The sequence below is a fragment of the Cydia amplana genome, chromosome 11 (genome assembly GCF_948474715.1).
Source record: "Cydia amplana chromosome 11, ilCydAmpl1.1, whole genome shotgun sequence".
In the NCBI taxonomy this organism is placed as follows: Eukaryota; Metazoa; Arthropoda; class Insecta; order Lepidoptera; family Tortricidae; genus Cydia; species Cydia amplana.
Window position 1 is genome coordinate 753,314 of NC_086079.1, and position 23,479 is coordinate 776,792.

General features: G+C 40.3%; 1 protein-coding gene across 1 annotated transcript in view; it reads left to right on the plus strand.

The window, feature by feature from the left end:
- Positions 1 to 23,479, plus strand: part of LOC134652291 (uncharacterized) — a 306,378-nt gene that overhangs the window by 267,503 nt on the left and 15,396 nt on the right. Inside the window, exons 11-22 of the mRNA XM_063507464.1 lie at positions 12,715 to 12,809; positions 14,470 to 14,564; positions 15,114 to 15,258; positions 15,642 to 15,780; positions 16,348 to 16,499; positions 18,066 to 18,175; positions 18,607 to 18,767; positions 19,423 to 19,689; positions 20,317 to 20,534; positions 20,931 to 21,108; positions 22,435 to 22,581; positions 23,152 to 23,377. Of these exons, the coding sequence (XP_063363534.1) occupies positions 12,715 to 12,809; positions 14,470 to 14,564; positions 15,114 to 15,258; positions 15,642 to 15,780; positions 16,348 to 16,499; positions 18,066 to 18,175; positions 18,607 to 18,767; positions 19,423 to 19,689; positions 20,317 to 20,534; positions 20,931 to 21,108; positions 22,435 to 22,581; positions 23,152 to 23,377 (1,933 nt within the window). The remainder of the gene's footprint in view (positions 1 to 12,714; positions 12,810 to 14,469; positions 14,565 to 15,113; positions 15,259 to 15,641; positions 15,781 to 16,347; positions 16,500 to 18,065; positions 18,176 to 18,606; positions 18,768 to 19,422; positions 19,690 to 20,316; positions 20,535 to 20,930; positions 21,109 to 22,434; positions 22,582 to 23,151; positions 23,378 to 23,479) is intronic.

A 23,479-nucleotide genomic window follows, 5' to 3' on the forward strand; every position in this document is an offset into this window, starting at 1 on the left:
ACTCAGGTTTGGTGCAACATAGGCCCACGCTATTTAGGTCATCCGTCACATCTTGAACCTGCAGGTACTGCCAGGGTTCAGCATCAGCTCTATCTTGGGTACTGCTCTCCCAAGTGCTCGTCAAGACGAGTAGGATGACCAATACGGCGTGTGTCTATGTTGCATCAAACCTGAGTTCCACTAGGTACTGCCAGGGTTCAGCATCAGCTCTATCTTGGGTACTGCTCTCCCAAGTGCTCATCAAGACGAGTCGGATGACCAAAACGGCGTTTGTCTATGTTGCACCAGACCTGAGTTCCATTAGGTACTGCCAGGGTTGAGCATCAGCTCTATCTTGGGCACTGCTCTCCCAAGTGCTCATCAAGACGAGTCGGATGACCAAAACGGCGTTTGTCTATGTTGCACCAGACCTGAGTTCCATTAGGTACTGCCAGGGTTCAGCATCAGCTCTATCTTGGGTACTGCTCTCCCAAGTGCTCATCAAGACGAGTCGGATGACCAAAACGGCGTTTGTCTATGTTGCACCAGACCTGAGTTCCATTAGGTACTGCCAGGGTTTAGCATCAGCTCTATCTTGGGCACTGCTCTCCCAAGTGCTCATCAAGACGAGTCGGATGACCAAAACGGCGTTTGTCTATGTTGCACCAGACCTGAGTTCCATTAGGTACTGCCAGGGTTAAGCATCAGCTCAATCTTGGGTACTGCTCTCCCAAGTGCTCATCAAGACGAGTCGGATGACCGAAACGGCGTGTGTCTATGTTGCACCAAACCTGAGTTCCACTAGGTACTGCCAGGGTTCAGCATCAGCTCTATCTTGGGTACTGCTCTCCCAAGTGCTCATCAAGACGAGTCGGATGACCAAAACGGCGTGTGTCTATGTTGCACCAAACCTGAGTTCCACTAGGTACTGCCAGGGTTCAGCATCAGCTCTATCTTGGGAACTGCTCTCCCAAGTGCTCATCAAGACGAGTAGGATGACCAATACGGCGTGTGTCTATGTTGCATCAAACCTGAGTTCCACTAGGTACTGCCAGGGTTCAGCATCAGCTCTATCTTGGGTACTGCTCTCCCAAGTGCTCATCAAGACGAGTCGGATGACCAAAACGGCGTTTGTCTATGTTGCACCAGACCTGAGTTCCATTAGGTACTGCCAGGGTTTAGCATCAGCTCTATCTTGGGCACTGCTCTCCCAAGTGCTCATCAAGACGAGTAGGATGACCAATACGGCGTTTGTCTATGTTGCACCAGACCTGAGTTCCATTAGGTACTGCCAGGGTTTAGCATCAGCTCTATCTTGGGCACTGCTCTCCCAAGTGCTCATCAAGACGAGTCGGATGACCAAAACGGCGTTTGTCTATGTTGCACCAAACCTGAGTTCCATTAGGTACTGCCAGGGTTCACCATCAGCTCAATCTTGGGTACTGCTCTCCCAAGTGCTCATCAAGACGAGTCGGATGACCAAAACGGCGTTTGTCTATGTTGCACCAAACCTGAGTTCCATTAGGTACTGCCAGGGTTCAGCATCAGCTCTATCTTGGGTACTGCTCTCCCAAGTGCTCATCAAGACGAGTCGAATGACCAAACCGGCGTTTGTCTATGTTGCACCAAACCTGAGTTCCATTAGGTACTGCCAGGGTTCAGCATCAGCTCTATCTTGGATACTGCTCTCCCAAGTGCTCATCAAGACGAGTCGGATGACCAAAACGGCGTTTGTCTATGTTGCACCAAACCTGAGGTCCATTAGGTACTGCCAGGGTTCAGCATCAGCTCTATCTTGGGTACTGCTCTCCCAAGTGCTCATCAAGACGAGTCGGATGACCAAAACGGCGTTTGTCTATGTTGCACCAAACCTGAGTTCCATTAGGTACTGCCAGGGTTCAGCATCAGCTCTATCTTGGGTACTGCTCTCCCAAGTGCTCATCAAGACGAGTCGGATGACTAAAACGGGGTTTGTCTATGTTGCACCAAACCTGAGTTCCATTAGGTACTGCCAGGGTTCAGCATCAGCTCTATCTTGGGTACTGCTCTCCCAAGTGCTCATCAAGACGAGTCGGATGACCAAAACGGCGTGTGTCTATGTTGCACCAAACCTGAGTTCCACTAGGTACAGCCAAGGTTCAGCATCAGCTCCATCTTGGGTACTGCTCTCCCAAGTGCTCATTGTGACGAGTCGAATAGCCTAAACGGCGTGTGTCTATGTTGCACCAAACCTGAGTTCCAGTAGGTACCTACTGCCAGGTTTCAGGGTCATTTTGTTGTCTCATTTTAAAATATCACGACCTGATAATTCACTGAAGCTTGTATTCATATGCTTATTTTTAATTTTAATACCTAGCTCCAAGTTTCTAAGCAATAGTAACATTAATTATTAGTTTATGAAAAAATTGATTTAATTGCATTAAACGTTAATTTAGATTGACAATCAATGTAATTAAACGTCTCAAAATTCAATTCTAATTAACTTAATTTAAATTGATGCGTAATGCAATTGACTAATTGCGGATTTAATGGTTAATGGAAATGATTAATTGTTAATTAGAATTACACATTACGGCCAACACTGGGCTGACTGGCCTACGCTCGGTGTTCATTTGGAATGAATCCCAGAAGGGCGGACAACGCGGCCGATAAACCTATCCACGATTTACGAGAGCCGAATGAGTCGTTAATTTCCGAAGGAGATAAAAAGTCGCCACAGATAAAAAGTTTCCAGATATCGTTCATACACACGAGGGAATGAACTAGGGGACTTACGTACTGAAGTGTTTTCTTAATATATTTTCTTGGGCACGATTTTCTAAGCAATGATTTATCACAAAAAATACTTAAAAATAAAGAATAAAAATGTAGTTGTATAATAAACATGTCGTCAATAGCGACTAAAAATCTAAGTGAGTGAAACCGTTGTCGTCTAAACGGTTTAAAAATTTAGTTATTTATTTATGCATTTTAAAAAACTTTACACAAATATAATCAATAAAAAAAAGTTAACTTAATAGTAATTAATTAATTACTAATTAATTAATTTCAGGGAGAGTCTTAATTCCTTTTCTCCATGAATCCATACATTATTTGGGTTGTACTTAAGAATAAAACTTTGCATTTTTATCCGTATAGCAAAATTAAAGTTCTTAAATAAATTACATCAATATAAACTGATACATAGTACATAGTAAGGCACTATTATATTGGGGTTAACCTGTAAGGATAGTTGCTAAGTGACAATAAATAAAATAAATAAATAAATAAATATTTTATACAACAAAAGGTGCTGACATAACACTTTACTTCCACCGACTCTTATCTTCAGTAAATCGTAAAAGTCGATAATACCTAGACTCCAGGTCCTAGAGTACTCGAGCTAAACTCAGGCCATTCCGATAATGCCAGTGTCCGATAGCTAGCAGTTACGCGCGCTCTGTAATTTACTAAATTACCCGTCGAACTACGATCCACCAGGCTCTTTCAGTGGTATCTAAAAGTGCTGTTTTTAAATACCAGTTTTCGTTTTAGAAATACCAAAAACAATTTATTCAAGTTTTGATTTTTCAATGATCCCTACTACCTTGACAAATGCATCTCCCGCGCACTAATTAATGAGAGCAATTATTATATTACATAAATATCAAAACCTTAACAGATTTAAAAATCAGAATACCGCTCTTGGTATATTGATTTTAGTTTTCCTAGTTTTTTTAGGACTTTTATAAAACAAACATGACCTAACGTGATTGTTTCGATCTGAAAATCGTTTAAAATCCTGAAAAGTATTCAGTTTCAGCAAAATCTGCATGTTGGTAAACGAAATATTTTCCAACTGAAAAAGTACATAGAAAAACATTGGACGACCGAAAAAAATATATTTTGTTAACGTAAATATTCTGGTTTATTTTTTATACAAATTTCCCAATAAATCTGTCACAAATGGAGTGAACTGAGATATGTTACCGGACAGAATGATGACTCAAACCGAAAGAGCGGGGTTTCCTGACACAGATGTACCTATGCTATTCATCTACTAGGAAATTCCAGCCATACATAAACATTTTCATTTAAATTTTTTGAAGAGGGAGATTTTTATACGTAGCTTTGAAAATGCTTTCAATATTGTTACTAGTAGCGTTTGCTTGCGACTTCTATCGCGTCTTTTCAAAAGGGTTTATTTTTTCTGTTTCTAAATTGGACCTTAAGTTTTCTTGAGCAAGGTTGTCTCTAGAAGTACCGCTAAGAAAAAAAAAACCGAGCAAGTGCGAGTCGGACTCGCGCACGGAGGGTTCCGCACCATCATCAAAAAATAGAGCAAAACAAGCAAAAAAACAAGCAAAAAAACGGTCACCCATCCAAGTACTGACCCCGCCCGACGTTGCGTAACTTCGGTCAAAAATCACGTTTGTTGTATGGGAGCCCCACTTAAATCTTTATTTTATTCTGTTTTTAGTATTTGTTGTTATAGCGGCAACAGAAATACATCATCTGTGAAAATTTCAACTGTCTAGCTGTCACGGTTCGTGAGATACAGCCTTGTGACAGACGGACGGACGGACGGACGGACGGACAGCAGAGTCTTAGTAATAGGGTCCCGTTTTTACCCTTTGGGTACGGAACCCTAATAAGCCCTTTTGAAAATACACTCCTCATATGAAATAGGTACCTATGAATGTCGCTCCCGTACTTAACCGTCAAGATCTTAACTTGGTCAAAATTTCGAAATTTGACGGTTGTTAAGAAGACGGGCATAATAATGCCATTTTTAGGGTTCCGTAGCCAAATGGCAAAAAACGGAACCCTTATAGATTCGTCATGTCTGTCTGTCTGTCTGTCCGTCTGTCCGTCTGTCCGTCTGTCTGTCCGTCCGTATGTCACAGCCACTTTTCTCCGAAACTATAAGAACTATACTGTTGAAACTTGGTAAGTAGATGTATTCTGTGAACCGCATTAAGATTTTCACACAAAAATAGAAAAAAAACAATAAATTTTTGGGGTTCCCCATACTTCGAACTGAAACTCAAAAATTTTTTTTTCATCAAACCCATACGTGTGGGGTATCTATGGATAGGTCTTCAAAAATGATATTGAGGTTTCTAATATCATTTTTTTCTAAACTGAATAGTTTGCGCGAGAGACACTTCCAAAGTGGTAAAATGTGTGTCCCCCCCCCCGTAACTTCTAAAATAAGAGAATGATAAAACTAAAAAAAATATATGATGTACATTACCATGTAAACTTCCACCGAAAATTGGTTTGAACGAGATCTAGTAAGTAGTTTTTATTTATACGTCATAAATCGCCTAAATACGGAACCCTTCATGGGCGAGTCCGACTCGCACTTGGCCGCTTTTTAAATACCTACCTAACTGAGCTGTAGACTACTATGGCTACTAAACTGAATTGCAATTTCCACCCAAATCCATAAGAAAATGTTTAGGTATATCAACAAAGGGAATAAAGGGCAACTTATTGCCATTAGCTAAGTTTTGAATACCGGGCAAATAAAAATAAGACCAGAAAAATAGCCGTTGCCGGTACAACACCCGAGGGGACAATGTTTTCTATAAAGTGTTTCCACTTGTTTTTACGTAATGACGGGTGAAAGGTGAATAATGTACTGAAGGTGATATATAATTAAATATTTTACGATTTGGACCGAGATCTTTTGATAGTCGTATGTTTTATTTGTCCTTAAAATTTCTGGATGTAAGTCGTATTTTGGCAAAATAATTTTCTATAAGCTGTAGTGAACGCATAATTTGATTCTGTCTCTTACGGAAAAGATAATAATACTTAATCGAAACTAAACGGTCGTTAGACAAACTAACAGTAAGCTAATTTTATTGTTTAACTCACTCACAGTTGACTAGCTATGAGCGCCGCGCCGGCGCGCCGCCGCCGCCGACAAAATTTTCGCGCCGCCGCCGCCGACGCTGCGCTATCGGCGTGGCATCGGCGTGACCTTGGTAGTTACTACTACTTTCGGAATGAGATAATATATTTTTAATCGGGTTTAGATCATTAACGGCGCCACTTCGAATAGTTTATAGGCATTCAAAAGGTATTTTAAGCCCATATGATTCAAAGATATCGAAGGCAAATGCAAACTTATCTGTCTAGTAACCGCGCTACTAGTCTTGGGGAAACGAAATTATTTAATATCAATTTTAACATCAATATGCTTGTAATAAATATATACAGGGTGGATTTTCTTTTTGGGTCAGTGAGGGCAGCTACCAGATCCCGTGCTGCTACAAAAAAACGGTCTTAGAAGACCTTCCCTCGATTTCAAATTAATGAAGATTGGCTTTTACAGATTTTGTTTACTATATAGTAAAAGTAAATCTGTATAGAAAAAAACAGTGACTTTTTAGTACATTATCGTAAGTTGACCCCTAGGAAACTATTGATACTGGATAGGAATGGAATCGATTGGCATACAAAAATAGCATGTGAAAAATAAAAATTTTCATTTTCATACAAATTGTATGGGAAAAGTTTTCCTCGATTTGTGGCTTTTATAGCCGGAAATTTTTTTTTGCTTCCATACAAGCTTTTGATCCTCAATAGGAATGGGATCGATTGGCATCAAAAAAAAGTTTGTCAAAAATGACCTTTTTCTCGCATCCTGTATGTTTTTTCCAAAATCTGTAAAAGCCAATCTTCATTAATTTGAAATCGAGGGAAGGTCTTCTAAGACCGTTTTCTCGTAGCAGCACGGGATCTGGTAGCTGCCCTCACTGACCCAAAAAGAAAATCCACCCTGTATACTGATTTCCTTCCATTTTTATTGTGGAACGTTCCACATTACAATTTATAGATATATATACACTAGACATATGTCAATCACAATGAAACAATTAACTGTGATCAACTCTGGCTAACATGAGACTCGAACCCACATCTTTGGATTACCGATCCAATGCATAACTAATTTTGCCAGCTAACCATCCGTCATCCGCGAATTTAACCATTGCAAGCATGGTTAAACGTCTTTAAAAGGTATAAAATGGGGTTAATTTCCACGTCCGGCCGTTGGCTTCGCACGGAAGGGCGTCGGAATCGGGTCTCAATTAGGTAAACTTGGCCACTGTTCAAATTTCAAGCTTTGCTCTCTCGCAGCTCAATCTATGGCCTTGCATCGCTCGCATGGAATTAAGCCGCTATCTGAACCTGCAAGTTTTTGGGCCCTGTTTGGATCTCAACTTTCGGCCTGTTTTAAAACGGTTGAGCATTGGTCCTTATCCGATCTTAGCTCCATTGCAACTCGGGTTTTGGCGTCGCATGAATACGCCCGCAGGAAAGCTCCAGATCTTTAACACTATGGCTTCTGTCTTTATCGGCCTGCGCCCTCGCTCTGCTCTCTTGAAGCTCGGCCTCGCACAGAAGCGCGCCGCAATCGGCGCTCCAGGCGTTCGGCCGTCAGCCAAGCTTACACTTGGCGTTCGATTCTTAGCTGTATGCTTACCTGCAGCTCATCCTCTGGCCTCGCATTGGGAGGCGTCGAAATCAAGTCTTCGATGTTACATGGAGCTCGGCGTTGGGCCTCACTTTTTGACATAAATCGGTTTTGTTGAATCGATATTGGTCATGAATCTAGTATTAAACTGGATTGGGCATGAGTGGTGGGGATAACTGACAGAACGGGATAGTCTTATGTATCTTTCAGTAGGAGTAGCAGCGAAAGCGCTATTATTATGTGTCCTTGTCACAGTCTCACTTTTTTTTATACCCCACCGTAAATTAGATGCATGATTGGTCGAATTGATTTGTTGCCCACCATAACAAATAAATTCGACCAATCATAGCGCATTGCGTATGTTTTGTCCCTCACGGAGGCACGCGTAGACCAGTTCTATAGGGTGCTACCTTCTATGATATTGGTTAATGACGGAGCTCGATTTTCTTAGACAAGACGTTTCCCTGATACAGTCAATCCGCAATTTTTAACTTAGCACAAAAGATAAGGGCCTCGCTAAGATCTTCCGGCCAGAGCCTCGCCAAGATTAAGACCGCCTCTGATGCCGCGCAATACCGCTTATCCACAGTTTATACGATATCATTTTTTTTCGTACCATTATTCAATAAATTATCCTTGAAAATAATAAATGCATTTATTTTATAACTTTCTTACAGCAAAAACAAGTTTTTTCGGTAAAATTTTGGTTTGAATTCTTTTTTCATTAATCGAAGGTGTTTCAAGGCCACGCCGCCGATTCGCCGCCGCCGCCGACCAATTTTGACCGGCGCGCCGCCGCCGGCTAAATGCCTATCGGCGCTCATATCTACAGTTGACTGGCACAAGGGTCAGATGCAGAAGGCGGTAGTCTTGGACACCGCGCGTATAGTCCGTCGGTTCCTCCCTCTGCGGCCCTGACCACGGGCAGTTTGAGCCTTGCCCCACTGCCGGCGGCATCCTAGGTTAAGCTTTTTTATATATAAAACACGTACAAAAACAATACGAACCACTATTGTTTTTGTACGTGTTTTATATAGGCTACGGTGACTGCTTACCATGGCCACCGATGTGGTTTAAAAATATGCATATTGTTAAATCCCTAACCTAAGAAGGTAAATAAGTAAAGAGTATATTTCGGCTAATAAGAAATCAAATTATCTCTGTAAAATCTTAAGCATTTATTCGCTTCTCTTTAACATTTGTAACTATTGGGGAAAATTTTAATCTCATTAGAATCTCTTTGCTTTATTAACTTCCCACTTTAATTATTTGTGAACGGACTGAAGAGACACCATTAAATTTAACGAGTGCTTTTGACGTTTAACGTGCCTAAAGACGGTTTATTTCGCTTCAATAACATCTAGCTATTTCAAAGAAGTTACCAAATGTTCTTAAGGAAGGTAAAAAATGAAAATATTAATTTCGTGAAGATCTTATTAAAATGAAGAGCAGCAGTAATGGAAAGCCATTTTATGAAAAAAAAATATGTAATAGGTATATGAATTGTGTCAGCCTATGAAGGGTTAAATAATATACGTAATACACATTCGTGTTTTGTGGATCCCTAAAATGCGTCGTAAATATTTGGTCAGTTCAGCTGAAGTAGCCAATACGTCTTTATTTCCGCGCGTTACACATAAACGGGTATCGCCTCATAAAATACGAGTTGAGCGTTAAACACGGTCTATTGCGTGCATTTGCGGCTTTGCGCCGATAGGTCACTTCCAAGCAGAATTGTGGATAGTAGAAAAGAGATAAATACCAAAAAAATTATAGATATTCAGAACATTCGCCTTGAATTCTACAGCGGAATTAGATGTGAATGTACGGCCCCGTACATTATGCGCTAACGCGTTTTTAACATAATTATTTGTATAGTTTTCGTTTTAGTCCCTTTAGGTTGTAAGGTTTAGTTTTAAGGTATTAATTTTATCATCCTTGCTTTTTGTTTGTGCGTTTTATGCATTTTTGATTAATAAAAAAATATAGAAATTTGAATTATTCAATTATTATTAGTTGTTGATACTGACGATCTTTTTCTGAATTTGTATCATTTAGATTATGATTATTCTAAGTAGTTTTGAATAAAAATTTTAGACTACTTATTCCAAAAACATTATTTACATAAAATCATATCAATTCAAGGTCTATCACTTAAATAAACTTAAGCACAACAAAGTGAACGATAAAAATCCGTAGCTATTATTTCAATGACCGTTAAATCCGACATAAAGTAAAACAAATGACTGCAGTAAGACACGTTATCTTTACAACAACATAAACAAGTCGCGTACAACATATAAGTTCGATAATGTGCAACATAACTTGTAGAAATGTTGTCGTAAAGCCAAGTGCTCGGAGCTTTGTTTGGGCTAAATTGTTGTATACGATGCAGTTTACGTGACATTATATTATCTAGTATATGATGTTGTAAAATACTGCAATGTGTAGTATTGTGTAGGTTTATTATAGGATTTTGTAAATTCGTGTTAACTGTGCAACCGAAATACAAAGGATTATGAAAATTTTAAGGTTTTGTTTTTCCTACGTAATCACCTCTTTTTTGGATAACTATTAAACCTAGGCTTCAAATCGAATCGATCAAAATCAATTTGACTTCATTAATCGAAAGATGCCCAGTATTTTGGGTGCTACGGTCTCAAACATAAATTAAAAATCAAATATAACTCTATGTTAAAAATACGAGTTGATCGTTAAGTACGCTCTAATCAACACAGGTACATAGGTACCACAACACGTGGAGAAAGCCATTTTTGTTATAAATATTTAACTTTAAATTTCACGTACCTAATACAACTATGAAACTAAGTGTAAGTACATACTACCTTTTGGTAAACTTTAATAATATATTTAAAAACCGTTAAATTGTAGTCCAGAAGGTCCGGAATGTATGACATTATCTGGATCTGGATCCGGATCCGCGGATGTTCCCATATGTTTCGGATCCGTCGGGCAAACCCTATAATATATGTAGACCATAGTTGTATGACTGGACTACTGGATAGATCTGGGTGGTTTTAGGTACAGGATCAGTTTATGCAAATTTACAAACACTCGGAGCTTTAAAGAACCTTCGTAACACTAACACTGGAGAGGTTACGAAGACTTCAGATAAGACGGTGCTTAAGGATTATGCCTTTTATCGTAGCATTTAGCTGCTAGAAACGGACCCGTTACTCGTTTAAGTGAGGTTAGACTAGCTATAAGCTGAATTATATTGGGATTGTAGAAATCTTTGAAGCTGTAAAAATGTAGGTATTTACCGAATAACTTAAGAATAAGTTCTTGGAATTTCTGGAAACTTTCGTTTTGGAAACGGAACATTTCGATCCTCATACAAAAATATGATAAGAGTCCAATATTTTTTAATGTGGAAATTTCGTACTTTAAGGTAGGTAGGTACTTTCGGACATATTGGAAGTCCGAAATATTTCCCTAACTGACGACAGTGACTACCCGCCTCGGCTTTGCACGGGTAGTAAAAAAAAACCTTAACAAATTATACACCTAAACCTTCCTCAAAATTACTCTATTGATAGGTGAAAACCGCACGAAATTCCGTTCAGTAGTGTTTGAGTTTATCGCGAACATACAGACAGACGCGGTGGGGGACTTTGTTTTATAAGGTGTATTGATATTCTAAACTATGCCAGCTTTACCAACAAAAAAAAAACACAAATAAAACTGGCCTGACATCAAATAAACTAGATCCATGAATAGTCTCATTATTACATAAAGACTGTATTCGACGAGGCAATCGTTCAATATATCGTTCAATGTGCCCCGAAGGCGAATTGATGCGAAAATACTTATACCGCAAACGTTTATGAGAAACGTCGATCTCTTGTCTTATTGCTTCAATTAGGTGAAAATATGTTTACAATTTGCCTTCACTTATAGATGTTTTATCTTAATGATAAATTTAATTGGTATTTACTTAGTACCTACAGTAATATTGGATAAAATGTTGTTAAAAAACGTCACCACCTTATGGTAAAGATTTTATACTTTTTTTTAAACTCATCAACAAGAAAACATAAATAAAGCATCCTAGCGGTAAAGCTAAGCCTTTAAAAATGTAGGACTTGGTAAAAATATCTAAAATAAGAGTAGAGTGAGCACTGAGCAGTAATAAGCTAAATTACTGTGCCCCGGCCAAGACTCGTTAGGGATGTCAAACGTAGCTATCCAGGGTTTAAACGAGGGCGGCTCGGAAGTTGTTTACTTTAAAAGATTTAAATTAAACCTAAACTAACCTATGCAACCTTAATACTTATGTTATATCTTAGAGTTATTTCTAAATTAAAAAGTTATGAACTTCTATCCATTTATTAATTTTCTCTGAGCTTTTTTCTCACCTCTGACTGATCGGAGATGGTAGACATTTAGGATCATGTAACTAGAATGAAACTGTGATTGTTTTTTTTAGTTATTTTAAACTCTATTTGGAAGCGTAGGTAACAATACACCTATGGGCCCTTTAACCCTATCGTGTTATTGTTTAAAGAAATCTGCACTGTAGATTGTAGTTGAGAACCTCGGCAGACAGCCGTAGAGTTTTCGTGGTACGAAATTCCTAAGAAACCGTGCTCAGCCCATTTACATTCCTAGATGTTTTATATCGGCAATAAAAGATGTCGCGACGAACGTGTCACTTTGCGTAGAACGCAAATATCGCACACATCGCGTTTTTCCTCGAATATTATTTTGTTTTTAATAGTGTGTGATTTTGGGTAGATTTCTAGTATTGTGCTACAACGGTCTACGGGTTTTACGGGTCTTCGGTCACGTCACGTGACATTTGTCAAAATCAGGTCTCATGAACATGCTGATGAGATGAGGCTATTTCGTGGCACTTTATTCTTCATTTGTGCTTACGAGTAAAATATTTATATTGTATTTAAAAACTTCATGCGTTTATTTTCATTATGCTGTGATAGTTCTAGATAATATATAGGTGTGCTATGGAAAAAAGCCGAGCCAAACGTTCGGACGATGATGATGACTTTTGGCATTTTTGGCTATGTGTATAGTGCGACATAAAATTGAAGAATAAAAATAAAATGGAACTAAAAAAAATCCATACTAAAGTGTTGCCATGTTTAGGTTAAAAATGTGCCAGTTACGTAGGAAGTGGCGCCCTCAATAATTTTCTACAATTTTCATATTATTAGATAAAATTTATATAAAAATAAGATGGGCTATATGAAGATCTAATTGCTAATGCTGTAATATTTGGTCCGCAGCCCAATCGTGCACGGACGTGAAGCAAGCGTTGTTCAGCGGCTACTGCTACCTCTTCTCCGGCTACCCGCGGGCCTCGTGGGCCACCGCCAAACAAGTGAGTACTTAGAGCACCTAGAGTCTAGTCCTAGAAGTTGTAGTGTAGTGCTGAGGTCATAAACTGATGACCTCAGCACTAATTGTTAAAAAGTCAGCTTAACAGAACCATTGAACTATTTCAGAACGTGGACGAGTGCGATTGTCACGTGATTTTTGATTAGGATGATCGTCCGTCTTCAGTTAGTATTTAAGATTATTGTTATTGTATAACACAACTTTATGTTAACGTTTTAGGATAAGTAATAATCATATTGTATGCATTCCACAGTGCCTTAGTGTCTCACTGTAATATGTTTGAATAATTATTTATTCTATAAATAAATAAATATAAAAAAAATTGGCACGCCGTCCGTATGATTAGACATCTGATGCATTTGAAATTCAGTTATTTAAGCATTTTCGCAGCATTATTGTTGATAACTCCTGTTTTACAGAAGACAGGACTTTCACGCAGTTTTTAAGAGATCTCTTCTACAGAGATGCTTTTTTTCATTAAGGTATTTGGTTACAAATTTGGTTATAAATTTACTAAACAAATTGTAGAACGGATTTAATATCAGGCTTAGATATGTACATAAACACAAAAAGGCCTCATTTAAAACACTCATAAAGGTAGTTTCTTATAATTGAACAGTATTTTCAAATTAAGACAAAAAGATCTTAAATTCTTACCAATTCCACAGTAAAATCCTCAAATAAAGTGCCCTATATATATAACCTTATATATAGGGCACTTAATTTATAACATAACCTTCCCTCGTTCAACAATTGCTCCATTAATTCACAAATTGAATAATCGCTCGGCACGATTGAATCACAAAGAACTAATAGTCCCGGACAGATCAACAGACAGTCGATAATGCCGTTAGGACAATGCGAGCGGAGGCTCAGAGGAAATACAGGTAGGTAGTGGTAGTGCTACACAAAGATTCCAATAGCTTGAATGCTTTTTAACGTACTTGGGATGTTATTAAATATTACGGCTACGTGTAAGTATCTGTAGATTGAAATCAAGGAGTCCATTTCATAAAGCAATAACAAGTAATACCTGTAAACAAAAAATATAAACTAAAGTGTCTTTCTATGGAACTTGCTAACTATGTAAACAAAAGTCACTAGTAAATCATCATTGAGAGATAATTTCAATATGGTTTGTTTACATAGTTAGCAAGCTCCATAGACTTTACATAAAACTACAACTAACTACGTCAATAAAATAAAATAAAATTATAAATAAAAAACTGGCTCCAGCTCAGTGCCTTGGGGCAGGGTGCCAAGAAGGCTGGACGGCAATGCCAATGCGTTGCGCGAGGTTGAAGCCAGCTCTTGTCACCAAGAGGGCTATGTATATAGGATTTGCTAAATATGACTAATTTACAATAATGAGAAGAATCGGGCAAGAATCGAACATCGGGGTTCTATTGACTCTCGTAAACAAATCTAGCCACAGCTTACTTCTTTTGTAAATAGTGTAGCAAGGGCATAGGCAGGTTTTCATATCTCGACTACCGATTATTTTGCGTGTAGGGTTTGGGGTTGGGGAAGGGGTAGGCTAGTCCAACCAGCCTAACTCCTCAAGGAATCCAAACAAACCTTTGAAGTCATAAGGGATTGTCTGTATCATCTACCTCCCTTATTGCACAATGTATTGTCCTCAGGTATGCGAAGGCCTGAACATGCGGCTGTCATCCGTCCACTCAGCCGATGAAGAACGCTTCATCGTCTCGGGGATTCGGCAAAGCAGCGACTACAGGTTTTGAACCTTATACACATTCACATTGATCTCATTTTGCAATCACTTGCTCCCGCTAAATACGAGCGAGATGCAACAAGAGTAAAGGATGACTCACGCCAGACCAGGCCGGGCCCGGGCCGAGGCGTCCAACATGTCATTTTCTATGACGGCTGATCGGTGATCACGTGGTGCTTTCCATAGAAAACGAAGCGCCGGAAGCTCTGGCCCGGCCCCGGCCCGGTCTAGCGTGGGTCATCCTTAAAAGAAAATGCCGCTCCTACCTTTATGTATGGTCCCAACGCATTGTATGCAGTTACCTGAAAGTGGCAAGCTAAAAAGAAACAACATTTTAACCCCTTGCGGATGTGAAATCGAATCTGCAGAAAAGTTACCTATAGTCCACGGACGCGATATCGCACACGCGATTTCAATCAAAATGTATGAAAAATAAAAACCGTTGGGACTTTCAGGTGTTTGCATTTTAAAAACGCTAAGACTTAAGGGGTTAATGTTCTCTAATAATGAAGAACCGAAGAGAAAAACCTAAACAAAAATATTTTTTTCCAGCGCCGGAACAGTGTACTGGCTGGGTGCGAGATCAGAAGACGGCCGCTGGGATAACTTCACCTGGAGCGATGGAAGCTCTGTAGGATACAGAGGATGGCAACAATACAACGAATCAGAAGAGAGAGACGCCTGTTTGGGAGTTCAAGTAGGCCCGACCAAGCGTAACAGCTTCTCAAGTTTAACTATAATTTTGACTTTTTCAACCAAAAGATACCACATTTTTGGTTGTCTGTATAGTTCATTTCAAATTAAAGCTACCTATATGGAAATAGTGCTATTTTGACAACCGACTATAAGTACCCTTTTGGTTGAGAATAGCACGATTTACCTTGCAAGTTCAACTTCTGAGATGGAGCAGAGAACTTGAAAGTCGAACAGGTTAATAAAGATTTGGCAGTCATGAAATTAATATCAACCTTAACCTTTTGCGTTCAAGCCTTATACTTACATTACTTACGTTCATATTCGTCCGTGAATCACAGTCATTTTCCCCTTTCAAAATCTTGATATTGGTTATTTTGTTAACAGTGGAAGTCATCCCCAGTCCCATCGCAGCCCAGCGGCCTGTTCTGGACGTTACATAAGTGCTCTGCCACAGGCGGCTACGTTTGCAAACGAAGACTCTCTGAGGTCATCGTCAAAAACAGAACTGTCGAAGGGTCGTCAGGTAACAAAAACCCTTATTATTATATAAATTGATCGATATATAGCTGGAAATAGGCCTTCTCTAAGGATCTTCACAATGACCTATCGAATGTTGCCCTCAAAGTATACTATGTTGATAACCATAAGGGCTTACGAGTATTAGCCCTAACCGTTGTTGCTAGTTATTACTAAGCCTGCCTCTCAGAGGCAGGGTGTAGTACTTTGGAGTTAGGCAAGGTGGATCTATAGTTGGTCAAACCAATTTGTCAGTCAGTAAGAACCAGGAAAACTATACTCATCCTTTTCTTTTGGGTGCCAGTACTAGTGTAATACAAAGATAGTATGATTCTCTCTATGTTTGAAATGAGGCAGTCCTTTGACAAACTATATTTTAGCTTACTTTTTCTTCGAGACCCGTAGAAGACGTCTCAAAATAGCCAGTTAACAAGCTCTAAGGACGCTACTTCTCCATAATTTAGGCCCTGTTATCACCAAATAGCGTATAGAATCCTGGTATGATGAGAAGATGCTTATGTCCAACAATATAAATTGTATAATTGATGAATAATTTACAAATGTGTGTTTGCAGGCACACTAACAAGCCCCGAGCACCCAAACCTGTACGACAACGACCTAGACTACTGGGTGCACGTGGTCGGGCCGCCTGACACCCGGCTCGTGTTCGTCTTCCAGCGGATCGATCTTGAGTTCCAGAAGGACTGCCTCTACGACTATGTCGAGGTAAGACTTACGCCCTTAGACTGTTACACTGTTCCATAGACTAGGAATCCTCTAGACGGAGTTTAGAGCAATTATTTCATGAAACCGATGCTGCCAGAAATGCGGGGGTGCGGGGGGACGAGGTGAGCGAATCCCGTGCCGTGATTGGTCCGTTCAAAGACACAGACCAATCACGGCACGGGATTGACTCGAAGATGGAGTAAAACTACCGTATAAGTGGCAGAAGGGGTAGCGTTACTATGCTCAGTCTAGAGGATGTCTTGTCTGTGCACTGTTCAGACAAAGAGCAGTCGTAGAATGTATTGGATCCCATACATTTCACAACCCTTCTCTTTCCGCACAGACTCCATGATTAGAGTCTATATAAATATGTTGAGGCCTTTAAGGCCACCTATTGGGATCTTCTGTGCCCTTCACTGCGAAACAAGGGCTCGGGTTGCCGTTTCCATTGTTAGCGCTTCGAATTCCAGGCAGCCGCATCTAAATAACATTTCCTGTCAGGCGAAGATGCACTAGAAGACCTAGACTGTAGAGTTGTAAACTGCTATGTATTCGTTGCCTGATTAAAAGCTAAATTAATATTTATTATAGAATGTAAATGTAGGGGTCCTAACGCGAAGTCTGTTACTGTATCGATCTTGCGATCACACCACCTCTGACTACTAGCAGTCCCATGAGTAAGATTAGAATACTCGTAGAACATGCTTGTGAGACTGACTATTTTTTATATTAAGATTGCAAAAGTAACTACGAAGTTCTTGAAATGAACACCCTAAAGACGATTAAATTGGAGCTTTTATTACTTTTACTTGGGTACTTACTGTAACCTTGACAAATACTGTCGGAGTAACCCTTTTGAGAAAACAGGGCGTAGAAATTGTTTGTAAAGAAACTTCATAAAGTTGACGACTTGTTATTTGCGTCATAAATGATATGATTTACGTGTTGACTCTTTGATCTTTAGGCCTTCGGCTTCCGTTCACGCCGTACCATCTTCCACTCCGTTAAATAACATTTCTTAAATCTTATTGGAAAGACAAGCTCCACCGACAATCAGTTAAGATTGTCACTGTTGTTAGTACGCTGGGAACAGCGTCACATTTAATGGGCAGCCATAAGTGATTTTCAAACAAAAATAAATAGGTATTTATGCTAATCGCCCACAAAAAACTACTAAATATATAATTATAATGTATGTAATACACAGAAAATGTATTGAAATTACACCTCCCATGATCAGTACTTCTAATAGGTAGACAACAATAATAGTAGCGATAGCGAACCTTCGATTCGTCTAAGATTTGAATATCAACTTTGAAGTCTTAAATGATTGCATTGCAGGTACAGTGGGCCAAGAAAGTGGTCTACCAGTTTTGACAAAAGTTTCTGCGAGATCTAACTATCGCTAAGGTTGACTTTTCTAACGGAGTTTAAAGTAAATCGTACCTTGTTGTCTCATGACGTTCAAACGAACCTCAACCGTAGGGTGGTAGACCACTTTCTTGGCCCACTGTACATGTAGGGTACTGTGACCTATTCGTGTAGCTCATGTCTCTGTAATTTCAGCTCCGGGATGCCCTCAACCTGAAGTCATCGCGATACTGCGGAACCGTCGGGGAGACGAGATGGGTCGCTTCCAGCAACAAGGCTGTGCTGCACTTCCACTCCGATTACAAGTACATCTTCCAGGGGTCCCTTCGTTTCCCATAAAGTTTTAAGTCATAATGTATTGTTTATCATATTATCATTAGTCATAAAACTGAAACCGTTGTTTTCAGGATTTTCGTAAGGTTATCCTATAGATAGGTTAGGTTAGGTTAGGTTTGTTTTATGGCAATCCTGAAAAGTGACGCGTTTCTGAACCAAATGAATTATGACTAACGAAAATGCAGACAAACAATACATTATGACTTAAAACTATTTGGGAAACAATAGAGACCCGTCTTCCATCATTAGTACTTTCAGCTCCGGAATGCCCTCAACCTGAAATCATCGTAATTAAATACTGCAGAACCGTCGGGGAAACATGATGGGTCTAGATGGAAGGATGGAACTAGTTTGAAAACTGTCTTATAATGTTTATTTATTTATTCTTTGCATGTTCCAGCACTCAGGCAACGGGGTATTCCCTAATCTGGCAAGCGGTAGAGCTGGTGGGGTGCCCATCGCAAACCTTCACGTCGAAAGAGGGCGTGCTGCGCAGCCCGCACTTCCCACATTTTCTGCTACCTGACTTAGACTGCACTGTCGACATCTTAGCTCCTACAGGTAATAAACACAACTATCATAATCGAACGGCAAACCTGATATAGACGCAGACAACATATTTAATTACACAAACGGGTCTACCGCGATATGATTTCATTGTTTTTACCTTTAATTCCGACGTTTCAGCTGAGTTGCACCAGCTCACATTTTCATTTGTTGCAGCGAACATTTTTATTAACTAATTTCGGGTAGTTTAGTGGTGTTTTATTAATATCTCCGTTGACATTTGTTGGGACGTCAGTCTTTCCGTGACCACAGCTGGTGCAACTCAGCTGAAACGTCGGAATTAAAGGTAAAAACAATGAAATTATATCGCGGTAGACCCGTTTGTGTAATTAAATATGTGTACAAAACGCGAGAGTTTAAAGTGTTATAGACGCAGACAAGTTCCACGCCAAAAAAATAACCAGAATAGGAGATTATTGAGGGAGTTGTGTTTTACTAGATGATGATGTTCAATTGCGATACGCTGCAAGATCTGCAATTTCTACATCACCAAGTACCAACTCAAGAAGCTCTTTCAATCTTGTTGCAAGAATTTAATAAACTGGACATAATCAACTGATGCCATTTCTTCCCTTTATATGATCTCTATTCTGTTTGCGTAAAACCTGACTCCACGCAGTCTACAGCTTAATTTTTCATAAACATTCAGGCAAACGAGTCTTCCTAAACATCACCTACCTCGATTTCGGCTACGGCACCTTCGTGAAGGGCCTCCCGTCCAACCTCACGGACACCACAGACCCCGACTCCTTCATCGAAGTCCAAGTGGACCTCCAGGACCAGCCCATCAGACCTTTCACCAACCCTGATGTGTTCACGAGCGGGCTGTTCGTGTCGACGGCGGAGGTGATGCGAGTGAGGTTCAAGACGGGGAGGAATGTTAGTGGGAAGGGGTTTCAGGCCTATTTTAAAACTAGTAAGTGATACCAAAAAAAGTTTCGATTTTTTACAGAAGATTTTAATTTGTGCTTTTTAACTTAGAACTTTGAGTCCTCGTATCTTTAGATGAACATATTTTTATAACTTTTTTGGATTCTCTGTTAGAATTACGAGACCTTTAGAAAAGATTTCGGTTCTTTCTGGCGCCATCAAAATTTAGCTGATTCGCACTAAATATGTCCACGGAAGTAAGTTTTTTTAATAGCCTATTATAGCATCCCATCATTGCTGGACAAAGGCCTCTCCCCTTGATTTCCACGACTCCCGTTATTGAGCTTACTCCGGCCAGTTATTAATGAAGGTGTCAGTCGTCCCGCCATCTCCGTCTTGGTCACGGCATCCGGCACCACTTGGTGGCTATTATACTAACCCATCTATCCGGATGCATGTGGCAGACATGACCATTAAAACATATAATCGAATTTAAACTCTTGTGAGACATATACGCGTACGCGATACACGGCCGTCGTGAACGCTGCTCGCACTGTTAGTGCTTGAGAATGGAGACCTAGGCTCTCCGAAACATGTCGCGCGAGTGACTTAAAACAAGTGAGTCTAAACCGTAAAATTATTCAATTAAAACATATGTCTATTTAATTTCCAGTGGGCACAATAAACGTGACACACACCCTAGAGCTCCTGCACGTGCGATCAGGCCGACTGTCAGCACCCAACTGGCCTCGCGCTCCACCGCCGCGCTTCACGCTGCGGACGCGACTTATCGCGCCACATGATCATACGCTATCTATGGCATTTGCTAAGACGACGCTCGCTAGCGGAGAGGAACCTTGGCCTTGTGGGGAAGGGAGAGGGTGGATTGAGGTGAGATAAAGACAGCAATACTGGTAGTAATAGAGCAAGATTAGATGCTTCACGTTGCGCACCCAACTGATCACGTCTCATCGCCATACGGACTGCGCTGTCTGTGACACTCAGATCAAAATTTATCAATCGTGCAGTTTACTTAACTTTATGATTGACAAAAAACTACAGTATTAACAATTTCTACAAACTTTGCACTGTGTTATAAGTATAGGTATTTTATGGTAAAAAGACACCAGAAAGAAGATGTGTAGACATGAAACTGTCAGCACCATTTTGAATTTAAAATTCTCACCTTCATGCTTTTTACCTGTGTATATAATTCCATTTCTTCCTCATTTATTTCTTTCGCTTTTCAAACTGCGATTCAAACTTAGTATGACAAAATGTTTGCAGGTGAAAGACACCTACACAGACAACAACGGTACACAGTGGACGCTCTGCGAGGCGGACCGAGCGAAGCGAAGAACAGAAACGCCACTCGTCATCAACAGTTACTTGCACTCGCTGACGGTCACGCAGTGTGCGGGGGAAAATGGTGTACATGTGGATGTTGCGTTGCTAGTTAATAAAGGTAAACATATTATCTCTGCTATTATTAAACTGTGCGTAAAAGAAAGCTTTGCTCTTCTTCTTCCTCGCGTTGTCCCGGTATTTTGCCACGGCTCATGGGAGCCTGGGGTCCGCTTGGCAACTAATCCCAGTAATTAGCGTGGGCACTAGTTTTTACGAAAGCGACTGCCATCTGACCTTCCAACCCAGAGGGTAAACTAGGCCCGTATTGGGATTAGTCCGGTTTCCTCAGGATGTTTTCCTTCACCGAAAAGCGACTGGTAAAATAATATCAAACGATATATCGTACATATTAAGTTCCGAAAAACTCATTGGTACGAGCCGGGGTTCGAACCCGCGACCTCCGGATTGCAAGTCGCACGCTCTTACCGCTACCAGGCCACCAGCGTTTTTTTGAAAGAAAGCTTTGCTCAAATTTTGCAAACATTTAAGGATGACTCACGTTAGTCCGGGCTGTGACGGGGCCGTGTCCGGGCCGAAGCTACCGGCGCTTACTTTTCTATGACAGATGACAAGTGATCACGTGATGCTTTCCATAGAAAACGAGGCTCCGGGAGCTCCGGCCCGAACACGGCCCGGTCTAACGTGAGTCATCCTTTAGTTGGGCGATGGTTTTCTATTGGGAAGAATCTTAATTTTTGAAATAAAACTAGGCTAATTTGATTTTTACTTGTTTTACATAATAGGCTAGATAAAAAAATTTCATTTATGGTATCAATCAATCAGGTTTGTTTTTAGCATCAAATGTCTATAAGGGACCCATTGCATTAAAGCAATACAAAAGTCAGAAATGATAGTCAAAGTCCGACCGTCGCACTTCACTCGCGAAACGCCCCGAACAAAACGCTATATGAACGTGACGTCAAGGTCACTGAGATCGCATCTTGAAGTATGAACAAAACAAGAAATATGCATTTTTGTCGGTGAAATATTGCGTTTATGTATATTCATAGTTGCTATACAATCTTTTTTTGAATAAAATGTGAGGAATCGAATGGTATCCTTACTTATTTCGTTGTTGAAAGTTAAATAAAAAAAAACTTAAATTTTGAAAGGTGCTGTATTTTCGTATTTTTTCTTTATTTTTTTGTAATAACCACAATATTGTGATAAATTGCTCATTTGCTATCTATCTTACTAGATTTTGTTATAAAATTCAACATGTGTCATCATCCCTATTATACGTTAGTCGCACGTAGCCATGCCTGCATCACCTTGACTAAATGGCAAACCATAAAATGAGATGCCAAGTCTATTTTCCGCACGGCATGGAGCCGCAGTAAACATGTATTGGTACTGGAAAGTCATCTTATTCATTTTTCTCCAGACCCTGAGTACCACAATAAAATTCTACTGCTCTCCGAGGGCGAGGACGCGAACATTGAGTCCTGCTACCCAAACCCTTGCTTAAATGATGGGTTCTGCGCTACTGATGATACGAAGAACTTTTGTCAGTGCGCTGGGTACTATACAGGTCAGTATACATCGCTCTGCTAATTGATATAAGATCAAGACAAGTGACCTTCCCTTTCAACTTTATTTAAAGGCAGCATTGTTGACTTTGCTTCAAAAATAGGGGGCCAATTATGGAGGATGTAACGTTCATTACCAAGGACCTTACATTCAATTCGGATTTTCCGTTTATTTAATATCGAAAACCGAATCATGATAACTTGAATGACGTCACATTAGAAATTAGCTGTTGAATTGTACCTATTGCCTTGAGCTGTTGGGCTTTCATGCACCCGTGCATTCTAATAATATCGCGTCTCAATGAAATAGTCTAGACCGGCGGTTCCCAAAGTTGACTAGGCTCCGACCCACCTGACAAAAACTGCTAAATTCGGGACTCACCTCTTTGCCGTCTTAAAAAGGGGCATACAATATTACCGGTAACGCTCAAATGCCCTAGTAGTTTCAGGGCCCGCTCAATATTTGGTCGCGACCCATAGTTCGGGAAACGTCGGTCTAGAGACAGAGCGTCCAGTTTAAAAATAAGGTCCACAAGTCGAACTTAACGCCTTCATTAGTGATATATTTCCAGGCATGTTCTGCCTCCTAAACGCCTGCGAGCGCTCGCCCTGCGTGTTCGGGAACTGCACACTATCAGAAGAGTCCTTCGTGTGCGCATGCGCGCGCGGCTGGCGCGGGCGGCGCTGCGCCGAGCGCGTGCGCCCGTGCGCCGCCCGCCCGTGCAACAACCGCGGCGCGTGCAGCGAGAGGGACGGGGGGTTCATGTGCCAGTGTAACCCGTCGTGGAAGGGGAAGAGGTAAGCTTAAACACTGCTACATTTGAAAAAAAAATTAAAAAAGTTTATTGTATAAATTTAGACATACAGTAAATCACGTCCCTGTGTCCTGAGCTAGTAAAG